Consider the following 12,859-nt stretch of genomic DNA (forward strand, 5'->3'; position numbering starts at 1 on the left):
GAGTGCTCCGCCCTTTGCTGGCAACATTGTGACCTGCGTTACAGACCTACTGCCAGAATACGACTCATTCTGGAAACATCCCCCAGGCTGTGGCTAAGCCATATCTCCGCAGTATCCTTTCTTTCAGGAGTGCTAGTTCTGCAAGGTTGGCAGGAGAGCTTCTGTAAAGTTTGGAAGATAGGAGACGAGATACTGGCAGAAGTAAAGCTGTGAGACCGGGCGTGAGTCGTGTTTCGGTAGCTCAGATGGTAGAGCACTTGCCCGCGAAAGGCAAAGGTCTCGAGTTTGAGTCTCGGTCGGGCACACAGTTTAAATCTGCCAGGAAGTTTCATATCAGCGCACACTCCGCTGCAGAGTGAAAATCTCATTCTGGAAACATCCCCCAGGCTGTGTTTACAAATGTCTGCTTGTGTCTGTGTTTGTGCGGATGGATATGTGTGTGTGTGTGCGAGTGTATACCTGTCCTTTTTTCCCCCTAAGGTAAGTCTTTCCGCTCCCGGGATTGGAATGACTCCTTACCCTCTCCCTTAAAAGCCACATCCTTTCGTCTTTCCCTCTCCTTCCCTCTTTCCTGATGAAGCAACCGTTTGTTGTGAAAGCTTGAATTTTGTGTGTATGTTGGTGTTTGTTTGTGTGTCTATCGACCTGCCAGCGCTTTTGTTTGGTAAGTCTGATCATCTTTGTTTTTAGATATATTGTTAAATAATTTAGTTAGATATGAATGTGTTGAGGTAAACTTCTTTAGCAAGAAATTTGCTATTTTATCATTTCCAGGGGCTTTCCAATTGTGCATAGAATTAATTGCTCGGGTGATTTCATGTTGCAAGATTATCACTTCAGGCATTTGTGGTATCATCTTGTATGTGTCTGTTTCTGCTTGTATCCACCATGCATGTCTGTTATGTTGTACCGGGTTTGACCATATGTTGCTCCAGAAGTGTTCCATGTCTGTTATGTTTGATGGATTGTCTATTTTAATATGTGTGTCTGATAAAATTTCTTTTGGTTTGTGCTGAGTGTTTGGTTTTGTTTCCTTCTATTTTCACTTTTTTGTATCTTCTAAGTTGTTTGGCAAATGCTTGTAATTTCTGCTTCTTTTCATCTAATTGCTCTATTGCTTCTTGTTGTGAGATTTTACCTAACCTTTTTCGTTTTTTGTCTGATATTTCATTTCTTATAAATTGTGTTAGCTGTCCGATGTCTTTTCTCAGTTTTTCTATTCTGATCTGTAGCCTGTGTTGCCATGCTGGTTTTGTGGGTTTCTTCTGTGTGTTGGTTGGTTCTGATCTCTGCCTAGTGTGTATATTTAGTGTAGTGAGTGCTCCTATATAAACCAGTAGTTATAACTCTTCCACAGTTGTATTTTCATTTATTTTGTTGCGTATGATTGTGTTGATAGTTGTTATTGTTGTTTCGACTTGTGGGTTACTTGGGGGTCTATGCAAGAATTGTCTAATGTCTGTATTTGTGTCTTTGTATTCTATATATGTCAGCTTAAATTTTTCTTCTATATCTAACATGTGTGTCACTTCGTGTTCTATTTGTGCTTGTTCTGGTGGCTGTCTTAAGATTTCGTTTTCCTCTGGTTGTTTAATTGATGCGTGTTGTTCTTTGTTTGTTTGCTCTGGGATGTTTGAGTCCATTACTGCATTTTCCTCTTCTTCTGATTGCACATTATTTTGTTCCAGTATTTGTTGTACTTGTTGTTTGATGTTTTCTAATTCTGACTGGGATATCCTGTTATTTTTTATTATTACACGAATCTGATCAGTTAGTCATTGTTCTGTTAAAAATTTTAATTCTGGGTATCTGGTAATAAATGTTGTGTATACTTGTGATCTGTATCCAGTTGTGATGGTTCCTAATTTTGTTGCTTGGTAATAACAGAACATGAGGTGTCGGTTAACTTCATCTGACTGTCTCATCCTCTGTTTTTGTTTTCCTTCTAGAGTGGTTGCAGGAGGCATATCCTGCAAAACACCTCTATTTGGATATAAATCATTTTTGGTGTGGCTAGCAGTGTCGTTACCATTGTGGATGGGCATACGGTTCAAGCGTCGTCCCCAACCATGACAGCGCTTGTCCGAGGCTTCATTAGCTCTGACCTGAACCAACTAATCACACTAAAAGGGCGGTTAGCCCTATTAGTGGTTTGTTCTTTTCGTCGCCTTTTATGACTGGCAGAACATACCGGAGGCCTATTCTCTTCCCGGGCCTCCATGGGTTTTTTTATTACTATTATTATTCTTTACTTTCTCAGATGTTATGTCTGGTTAAAAATGGAAAGTGGCACGCACCTTGATCAAGCGTGACTTCCTTTTAACTGTATGGTATATGTTACATTGCATTTAGGAACTTTTGGGTAATTGAACATGTATCAATAATTACAGATTTCTGTAGTTGTATACATAAGTTTGGATGTAGCTGTATTGCGTTGATGTACTGGTGGATATTGTGTGGTATGACTCCTGTAGTTGATAGTATAATTGGTATAATGTCAACTTTATCCTGATGCCACATGTCCTTGACTTCCTCAGACAGTTGGATGTATTTTTCAATTTTTTCTCCTGTTTTCTTCTGTGTATTTGTTGTATTGGGTATGGATATTTCGATTAGTTGTGTTAATTTCTTCTTTTTATTGGTGAGTATGATGTCAGGTTTGTTATGTGGTGTTGTTTTATCTGTTATAATGGTTCTGTTCCAGTATAATTTGTATTCATCATTCTCCAGAACATTTTGTGGTGCATACTTGTATGTGGGAACGTGTTGTTTTATTAGTTTATGTCGTATGGCAAGTTGTTGATGTATTATTTTTGCTACATTGCCATGTCTTCTGGGGTATTCTGTATTTGCTAGTATTGTACATCCGCTTGTGATGTGATCTACTGTTTCTATTTGTTGTTTGCAAAGTCTGCATTTATCCGTTGTGGTATTGGGATCTTTAATAATATGGTTGCTGTAATATCTGGTGTTTATTGTTTGATCCTGTATTGCAATCATGACTCTTTCTGTCTCACTGTATATATTGCCTTTTCTTAGCCATGTGTTGGATGCTTCTTGATCGATGTGTGGCTGTGTTAGATGATACGGGTGCTTGCCATGTAGTGTTTTCTTTTTCCAATTTATTCGCATCTGTTGATGTTATGTGATCTAAAGGGTTGTAGAAGTGGTTATGAAATTGCAGTGGTGTAGCCGATGTATTTATACGAGTGACTGCTTTGTATATTTTGCTAGTTTGTGCTCGTTCTATAAAGAATTTTCTTGAATTTTCTACCTGTCCATAATGCAGGTTTTTTTATGTCGATAAATCCCCTTCCTCCCTCCTTTCTGCTTAATGTGAATCTTTCTGTTGCTGAATGTATGTGATGTATTCTATATTTGTGGCATTGTGATCGTGTAAGTGTATTGAGCGCTTCTAGGTCTGTGTTACTCTGTTTCACTACTCCAAATGAGTAGGTCAATATTGGTATAGCATAAGTATTTATAGCTTTTGTCTTGTTTCTTGGGGTCAATTCTGTTTTCAGTATTTTTGTTAGTCTTTGTCTATATTTTTCTTTTAGTTCTTCTTTAATATTTGTATTACCTATTCCTATTTTTTGTCTGTATCCTAGATATTTATAGGCATCTGTTTTTTCCATCTCTTCTATGCGGTCGCTGTGGTTATCCAATATCTAATCTTCTTGTTTAGTGTGTTATCCCTTGACTTATTATTATTATTATTATTGTTATTATTATTACATCTTGTATAATTCTGATTTTTCACTTTGGTGTAGGTTCTTATTGTGGTCTTTGTTTAAGGCATCGAGAGTGTCTACAAAGGATAATAATTCTTCTACGGTTTTCCATCCACTACATAATATATCTTTCCTAGTGCAGATGGGTAATCGTCTAATTAAAATTCGAACTAACCCCTCTTCCTCCACGGGCATGTCTAAGTACTTCACCCGTGTCAAATGCCAGTCGAAATACTTTCGCACCATACCCCACAAACTGTTGCAATACTTTGGGTCCCACAAGTTGGATATTAGATTTTCCTGGGTGCTAGCTGAACATTACTTCTCTTAAACTTCTTCTGGAAGTGTGCCCAAGACGAAAAGTTTTCAATGTTTACTGTACCCCACTCTGAGGCCTCTCCTAATACATACCCCACCGCAAATTCAGTCTTTTTTTGAATTTTCCCAAGTCTTGGGCAAGGCTTGATTGAACCTCTTCAAAAAATGAGTAGGATGTACTTCCCCATCCACAGAGTATTAGGCTGTCTCGGCGAGCATGTGTGGAATCAGCAATAGTGAACAGCATGGACGCTGGTGACGTCGAATGTTGGTTTCAGCACCGGCAACTGCTGCAATGTGCGTGAGAGCTGTGTACTATCCACACCAAATCATCTTAGTTGAGGTATTCTCGGCATAACTCTTCTTAGTCTAAAGGCTGAGGTCTTCTCTCTGTTCTTTTGACGTTAGTACTTTCTTACGTCTTTTAATGTGTTGCATTCGCAACTTTCTTCCATTTAGTTTCTTGGACTCAATTCAGTTACACGAAACAGTTCTCGTATCTTGTTATGCCTGGTTGCTATGGCAACTCAAAATATTTTCTTCCCTTTTCCATCTCAAAATTCCAATTTTCTTCAGGCCCTGTCACTTAGGTGGCCACGTTCTAACGGTTTCGGAAACAAGAGCAGCGGTGCAAAACTGGATTGCAAATTTCACACTTCTCTTACTACAGCTGACTTACTTGAAACGTTTAGCCAATCTTCTTCTCTGAATATGCGGCTGTGTCAATCTCCACAACTTCTTCTCCGAAGAAATAATGCTGGTTAGAGGAACTAAAAATACTATCCCTCTCACTTTAAATAACTCGGTACTCTCATACTCTCAGTTAAGTTCAGGCATATTTTCATGTCCACTAGTTTCCCATAAACTTACAAATTCTTGCAAGGCAACTATGCCAATACCCATCAGATACAATTCTCAACTTTTCCTACTATTATTGGTTGTGGATTATCGATAGTCAAGCTTGGTTCTTCTAGCAACAACCATTCTTTTGTTGGTATTTTATGCATGAAATTAACATATGTATTATAAACCAGGCCATAATCACATTGTGGTGAGTTTCGTAACTGCCAGAAATTCAAAAACAGGTCTTCCCTCTCGCATGTCTAACAGCAAGATTAATTAAGAGTCTCTAGACAAATCATTTTTCATTTGTTCATAACAATTACTATCATTACACCATTAAAGAATAAAGTGTGCTTGCTCCTTGTATATCACACACAGCTTCTATGGCGCGAGCAGCAAACACTTGTCCGTGTCGATTGACAGCCACAATTGCAGTATTCTCCCAATACACATCCATCCTGCACACATAAAATCCAGAGGTGCGGTAGACACATCTCCACTCTCTCACACTCATACTTAAAATATCGAGTGTTCGAGACAGTGGAAGACCGAGTGTCTCTAGAATTTACCCCGAAATTCTCGAGGCACTACAATAGGTAGAACAACTACCATGGTACATTGTTCATTTACAGTTTGGTTAATATCCTAAGGGGCATGAATACCATCAGATGATGAGTGTTTACTGTCAAGGCCATGTAGAAGCCATGCACTCATGTGAGCCAGTGTTATCTGTGCCTGACAGAGAATGTGAATGTTCATTTGGCTAGCTGGTCAAATCACGCAACATCCAGATTTGTGTGGCATTTGGGATTTACGGTGGGCTAATATTGGAGTGCATTGGAATGTGAAGGAAGACATACTCATTACCAAGGTTCCGGTCGAACATGCCTGACCACCACAAGACAGGATTACCATAATGTGCACCAGGCACACCATAAACCCCCCTTCAAATCTGTGCCTGTTATACAAGAACACAAAATGGACTCCCTGCTACATTATTTGTCATTTTGCATCACTGATCGCAGACCATCAGCAGCATGACTAGATAATTACTGTTCCATGTGTAGGCTACCATTAACACCATGACACTAACGGCTGCACTTCAAGCAGTGCCATGACAGGAAAGCTGAACTGCTGATGAATGGCATTGCATTGTGTTCATTGATGAATCACAGTTCTGTACTACCCTGGATGACCATTGTCGGTGAATATGGCAGAGACCTGGGAGAGGAGGGTGGGGGTGGGGGTGAGGGTGGGGGTGAGGGTGGGGGTGGGGGTGAGGGTGGGGGTGGAGGTGAGAGTGGGGGTGGGGTTGAGTGTGGGGTTGAGGGTGGGGATGGGGGTGGGGTACCATTCTTCTAATGTTTTGGAGAGTCACAGCGGTGTTATCCCAGCACCAAGGTATGGAGCGCCATTGCGTGTGACTTCGGATCATAGTTGATAGTAACTGAGGAAAATCTGATGGCACAATACTACATTCACAGATATCATACATCCTCATGTGGTACCTCTCATACGATAGTATCATGATCCCAGTTTTCATACAGGACAGTTCTCATCCACAAAAGCTAAACGTCTCCATGAACTGTTTGAATGACGTTTGAGGTATTCCCATGGCTGGAAAGACCTCCAGATCTGTCCACAATAGAACACATGTGGGATAAGCTTGGATGTCAGCTCTGTCCCAGTATCAGTATCCAGTATGTTAAGTGCCAGTTAGAATAAAAATGTGCCAGCTTACATCATGAAAGGATACACCAGCTTTATGACATCGTTCACAGTGGAAGTGGTGCAAACATCCTTACCAAGGGACTGCAACTTTATACTGATAAGTGGGATCATGCTGATAAGGTGTTTGTTAATTTGACTCATTTTTATAACCACTGAAATAACATCAGATACCCTCTCAACCTGAAAAAATTCATTTTATTTCCCTCTCCGTTTCTGGGAGCTTCACTTTTTTCCTTGTAACAGCACATTAGTTTAATGTGATGTTCAGTTCAAAAGATTTGTATCAAAACCGAAGAACCAGTACTTCAGCCACAACTGAGAAGTGAAGCTATATGGTGGTAGCACATATACAGAGCAACGAACTCAGGCACACAAGACAGGGCAAGCTGGGCAATGAAGAAGTGGCAAACACACACTTCCTCAACTTTCATTGTCTTTTGTTATAATTGATTCTATCAGAGACTGACTGAGAGCCAGTCACACAGTCACAGCGCTAATAGAGACTAATATTGTATTACTGTCAAGACATTTGCACAACAGTCTAGAGTTGCAGTTTCAATTTGTCTAACATGATAATATCTATTTCTTTTACTAAACAAAAAATGCAGAAATGGAGGAAATACCAATAAATGAGCTTAGTTACTCAATTACTACATCGTAAGACAGTACCTTAACAATGATCTGCCCAGATGGTTCTGCACATTAAAGAACCACTGTTGGACCATGGAAGTGCACAGGTCCAAGATTGAACTGGCCTGGTGGATTAATGATAAGCACCAGTGTGCTGATCAGCATGGATGTGGTTTGTAAGTGGTTTCCCACATCCTACAAAGTGAATAGTGGATTGGAACCCAACTCCCACCTCAGCTAACGATTTGTTAATAGAAATTAGAAAACTTTCACTCACTTCCACATGAATCATACAACAAGCAGACTGATGCGTACACATATTCTGTCTCACGGGGCAACAGTACTGTGAAAGGAAGGGCAAATGACCACCCCTTTAACTAACTATGCCAAATCTGTAAATAACCATGCTGACCTGTGCTGATGTGGGACAAAAATCAGATGTTAAAGGAAGAAGAAGAAGAAGGCAATAGTTTTACATTGCAATTCCTGACCAACTAAAAAGCTTACTCCAGGTATAATGCAATGGATTCTAAATTCCTGGATGGGGGAAAAATAAATAACATTCCAACTTTTCTATGAAAAATTGAAGCATGATTCTGGCGCCTGTAAGTACAAACCAAATATAGCAACTGATCAAATCAGTTTTTAACCAGTATGTTTCTCTATTAAAGTACATATCAAGTCACTCCCTAAGCACTTCTTCAAGAGGAGGTCTATTTAAACGTGCTAAGTGAATAAATCTGTTAAAACTTGTTATTATGTGACACTCTTTTTTGCTCAGATGATAATTGGTAAGATGCAAGATAAATAAATACTGTATTAATTTCTAGTTATCAGTTCATAACACAAAATATTTATTTTAAATGAAGGAAAATTTCTGTGTAAAAGATAAAGTGACAGTTATGTACTATTTGTTATTAATATACAAACAAAAAAACTTAACCAAGTCCATGTCGCATTCTAGTACAGTACCTGTAGAATGGAAACGACTAAGAATGCCTCTGCAACGAGGATCCCATGCAAGTGGTGTAGGGCTTCGATGTGGCGCATACAGGTGCTTACTGTCAGCTGGCAGTTCCAAATAAACATTTGAAAGCTTGCTATTCACAGATCGGGTCAAAGGACGATATGCAAAAGCTGTGCAGTAAGCAGTCAGACTTGTGCGCTGGTAGAAGTCTTGGATTTTCTTCCTAAATGAAAAGAATATATATGATATGATATTCTGAAGAATTAAAATACCTTTATTCTATATGTTGGTATGTGGGGTCATAAACAGTAGTGTTCAGAGCAGTCAATACAAGACTTTGCTGGAGTAGTGCAGAAAGAATGTCAATATCTATCAAATCCACAAATAAAGCTGACTACAATGTCTGTTTGTTTTGAAGCTCTTAATTGTTCAGTTTTTATTATTATCACAAAATTTTGATCCTTTTAGTTATCATGCCATGCATTTGAGCCTAAAAACGATTTTATAAATTAAGTGAAAATTAGGTAGAGAATAAGTCTTTAACAACAGTCGTGAACGAGGGGGGAAAAATAATTATGGCATGTACATGTGAAGGAAAACTACTTCTTGAATGTGTTTCTACTCTGAGAGTTTCAATAGGTTTCAAACTTTATACTCTACATACTAATTATGCTTACACAGTACGAAATTAAGATAACAAAATTAACAAGAATGAAAAGTAAAAGGCTGTCACTTCTTCAGTTATAGTAAGTGGCTGCTGTTTATCTACTACTGTCTGATTACCTATCTCCATTACTACATCATTGGCAATTATAAAGAATAACAGCTGTATATACGTTGTAATGAGAGAATTTATGTAACACTACACAACAACATAAATTTCTTTCCCTGCTACTGGGTTGAAAATACAGTTCCTGTAGTAATTCGTAAGCACTGAATACAAAACTGCAGTTGGATTTGCTCCGGTATGTCAGGAAAAGAGTTACGTAGATGTAAAGGTTATTAAGGATAATGACATTAACAACACTGAATTGCAAATGTGAGAAATTTTACAGAAATTAATGTGCATACTTTGGGATGAAAACACTAAATATTATAATTAAGAAGTGAATTATAATGCTTATTTACCTCAGAAATGAGTCAAGGACCCTTAGATACACTAAGACTGACAATGGCTTGGTTTACCCCTTTAACTGCTCTGAATGTGTTAACGCATGTGCCTTTGTACCTGTCGCTGTGTGCTCTGAACATGTTTAGTGTGCCACCAGTCCATCTACCTGGTACTCTGAATGTATCTACGTGTAGACACATTCAGAGTACCAGGTAGAACGACCGGTGGCACACATAAACACGTTCAGAGCACACAGGGACAGGTACAAAGGCACGCATGTTAACATGTCCAGAGCAGTTAAAGGGTTAAAAGTGTTTAGAGCTTCTTGATTTCCACCTGTGAACACCTGTTGCTCTCTGCAAAAACCAACAGTAAATCCCCCATCATGTTCAGATTGAAGATTGGTATCTTGGTTCCATGGTGGACAACTCCTGGTAGAACCTTTCACCATGCTTGTCATTCACGGCTCCCATAGCTGATGCAAAGAAGATGAGATGCGAATGCAGGAAATGCATCCTTAGTGACATTCGGCAACCAAGATGCTGGAAGGCAGTTAGCAACTTGTCCACAATTACTGCATAGCTACCTGCTCTGTGATTCTCAAGAAAGCTGTGCATGACAAGCACAAATGCATTCCAAGATGCTAGTTCTCGTTCTGTGAGCTCCAATCTGAATTTTGGATCTCGAATCAACTTTTGTATTTCTGGTCCAACGAAAACTCCTGCTTTCAATTTTGCGTCAGTTTTCATCTTTCCGAACTCGCCTTTTAGGTACTGAAAAGCTTGATTTGTTTTACCCACTGCTGCAACTAACTGTTTCATAAGACCAAGTTTGATGTGGAGTGGAGGTAGGTAAATCTTATTACGTTGTGCTGTGCGACTACAGTTAAATTTCTGGGTGGCTGGTTTTTCACTGTGTAGTGATTCCCGTCATCATGACTATTCCACAGGCAAAGAAAGCACATGTGCTTTGTACACCCAGCCTGCATTCCTAACAGAAGGGATACAACCCTCAGATTGCCGCAAATATTACAATTATGCTCAGAGTACTTAATCAGCATCAAGCTGTAGATGTAGGTAACATGCAGCAGTCCTCTGCAGTTAGGAGGCCTAGGTCAGTTGCAAAGCCTACCAGAAAGAAAAAGATTCTGCTGCTATGTAGTTCACATGGTAGAGGTGTGGGTCAGCAGTTGCAGTGAGTGTTGGGGAGTGAGTACCAGGTCACCAGTATTGTGAAGCCTATTGCAGGGTTGGCTCAAGTGACTGACAGCACAAGGGAATTATGTAGGAATTTCACGAAGGAGTATCAGGTAGTGATAGTGGGTGGAGCAGGGAACAGTCTTGACAGGGACGGGGAATATGATGTAAGTGGTGACCCGGTAAAGATGCTACTCAAACTGATGGCACTAATGTGGATTTCATGCAACCGTTTTAGCGTCATGCTCAGCCTCATCTTAATGTAGCTGTTAGGTGTGTTAACATGGGGCTGGGGAGGGCACTGATCGCAGAGGGCATGGGTCACATCTCGGTGGTGCCAGTTGGGTCTATCAGTAGATCAGGTTTCACTAGGCATGGCCTGCACCTCAATAGGTATGGGGAGGGGAGGTTGATAAAGCTTATAGGTGACAGTGTAGTGGGTAGTGGGTAGTGGTAGTGGTGGTGGTGGTGGTGGTGGTGGTGGTGTTGGGATCACTCATGGAAAAATTCCTGTAGTAGTTCGTATTAGAGCTGCACCTTTTTAGATTGAAGTCAGCTGATAGGTATACCTGCTTAAAGGAAGCCCTGTTAATTAAGGACTCATTATCAGAGGATGTAATGTTTCCTAGTAGAGAAGGAATTAGCATATTTCATCAAAACATAAGACATATTAAAAATAATGTTAGTGTACTGCTTATAGATGTTGACTCTGAAATTATTGGTATAACAGAGCACCACTTAAATAATTTGACAATTCAGAGGCTTCCTTTACCAGGATACAGATTAGCTGGATGTTTTTTCAAGGAGTTCCTTGCGGGGTGGGAGAGTGGCTATGCATGTAAAAAAACAGTATTCGATTTGAGTCCATATACGTATCACGGCACTTGTTCAAAGACGTAATGCTGTCATTTTTACTATTCGAATGGTATCTGAAGGGAGTGATCGTTTGACACTAAAATTAGTCTACTTTGCTTATTTTCATTCACTTATGTTGTATAGTGCTATATTTTGGGGTAACTCTTTCCATTATAAACGGATACTTTTGGATCAGAAACAAGTGGTTCAGGCAATAAGTGGTGTAAGTTCACGAACCTCTTGTCGATCCCTGTACACGAGTCTGGATATTTTGACATTGGCCTCTCAATATATATATTCCTTACTGTCATTTCTTGTTAACAATATTAGCTTTTTCCAAAGAATAAGCAGCTTTCACTCAGTTAATACTCGGCAGAAATCAAACCTGCATTTGGATCGGACTTCCTTAACTCTTGTGCAGAAAGGTGTGCAGTATACTGTTGCATCCATTTTCAATAAGCTACCACTCGAATTCAAAAATCTTAGCAGTAATCCATGTGCTTTCAAATTGAAACTGAAGAGTTTCCTCATGGGTCACTCCTTCTATTCTGTCAAGCAGTTTCTTGAAAAATAACGCTGATTTTTGTTGTATTGTTGATTGTGTTTACTTAAACTTATGAACTGACGTTTTTTGGGTTCATAAACATTTATTTTTATCTGGTATTACTTTTATATTGTAATTTCATGTACTGACATGTTCCATGACCTTGGAGATTTGCTCCTCAATTTGGTCCTACCGAAATTGATGTGTAAATAAATAAATACTGTTCATTGTTTTGTAGGTTTCCTTCATTTCCATGGCACAAGCAATAGCAATTGATGGTTTCTGGTTGTCATTGTGTAGTAATGCAGCTCTTAAACTGCTTCAGCTAGAGTCAATGAAAAGTCTCCACTCTTCTGCTACGTATTTGCTATCTAGTTCCTTTATGAGTGCTGTCCCATCATGACAGAAGCAAACACCACGTTCAGCAGCATAGTATGCTGTGAATTTCATGTGGCAATCTTGAAAATCCATAACTGTAGCACCTCTCTCACGAAGTTCCACTCCTTCAGCCTGGAGTCCAACAGTTCAGACTTTTATTTTAACAGGTACAAATCATGAACCAGATCATCCAGTTCAGTCTGGCTGATGAAACACGACTTTTTAATGTCATTGTCAAGATCATTCATGTATTCCATAGCTACAGCATCACTGTCATTATCTTCAGTATTACTTTCTTCATTACTCATTGCATCGAACGAAGGAGGAATTGGGACTGGGTAACATGTACCATGGGCCACAGGCTTTAGAGCAGACTGCCAATCCAGATACACAATTTCTGACTTCTTGTTCTTGCTGTACCCGGATATATTAGTCAAGCAGAAATAGCAATCCAAGCGATGATCTTTCTGCTCCCGCCAAATCATGGGAACAGCAAAAGGCATTTGTTTTCTCTTATTTTTTAACCACTCGGTCAGGCCAGAGTAGCAGACA

At 39.5% G+C, this 12,859-nt stretch overlaps 1 protein-coding gene across 13 annotated transcripts in view; it reads right to left on the minus strand.

The window, feature by feature from the left end:
• Positions 1-12,859, minus strand: part of LOC126457957 (transmembrane protein 94) — a 504,907-nt gene that overhangs the window by 246,798 nt on the left and 245,250 nt on the right. For all 13 annotated transcript variants that reach the window (XM_050094697.1, XM_050094693.1, XM_050094699.1 and 10 more), the window contains exon 14: positions 8,229-8,446. In XM_050094697.1, the coding sequence (XP_049950654.1) occupies positions 8,229-8,446 (218 nt within the window). The remainder of the gene's footprint in view (positions 1-8,228; positions 8,447-12,859) is intronic.

This window comes from Schistocerca serialis, chromosome 2, assembly GCF_023864345.2.
Source record: "Schistocerca serialis cubense isolate TAMUIC-IGC-003099 chromosome 2, iqSchSeri2.2, whole genome shotgun sequence".
Lineage (NCBI taxonomy): Eukaryota > Metazoa > Arthropoda > Insecta > Orthoptera > Acrididae > Schistocerca > Schistocerca serialis.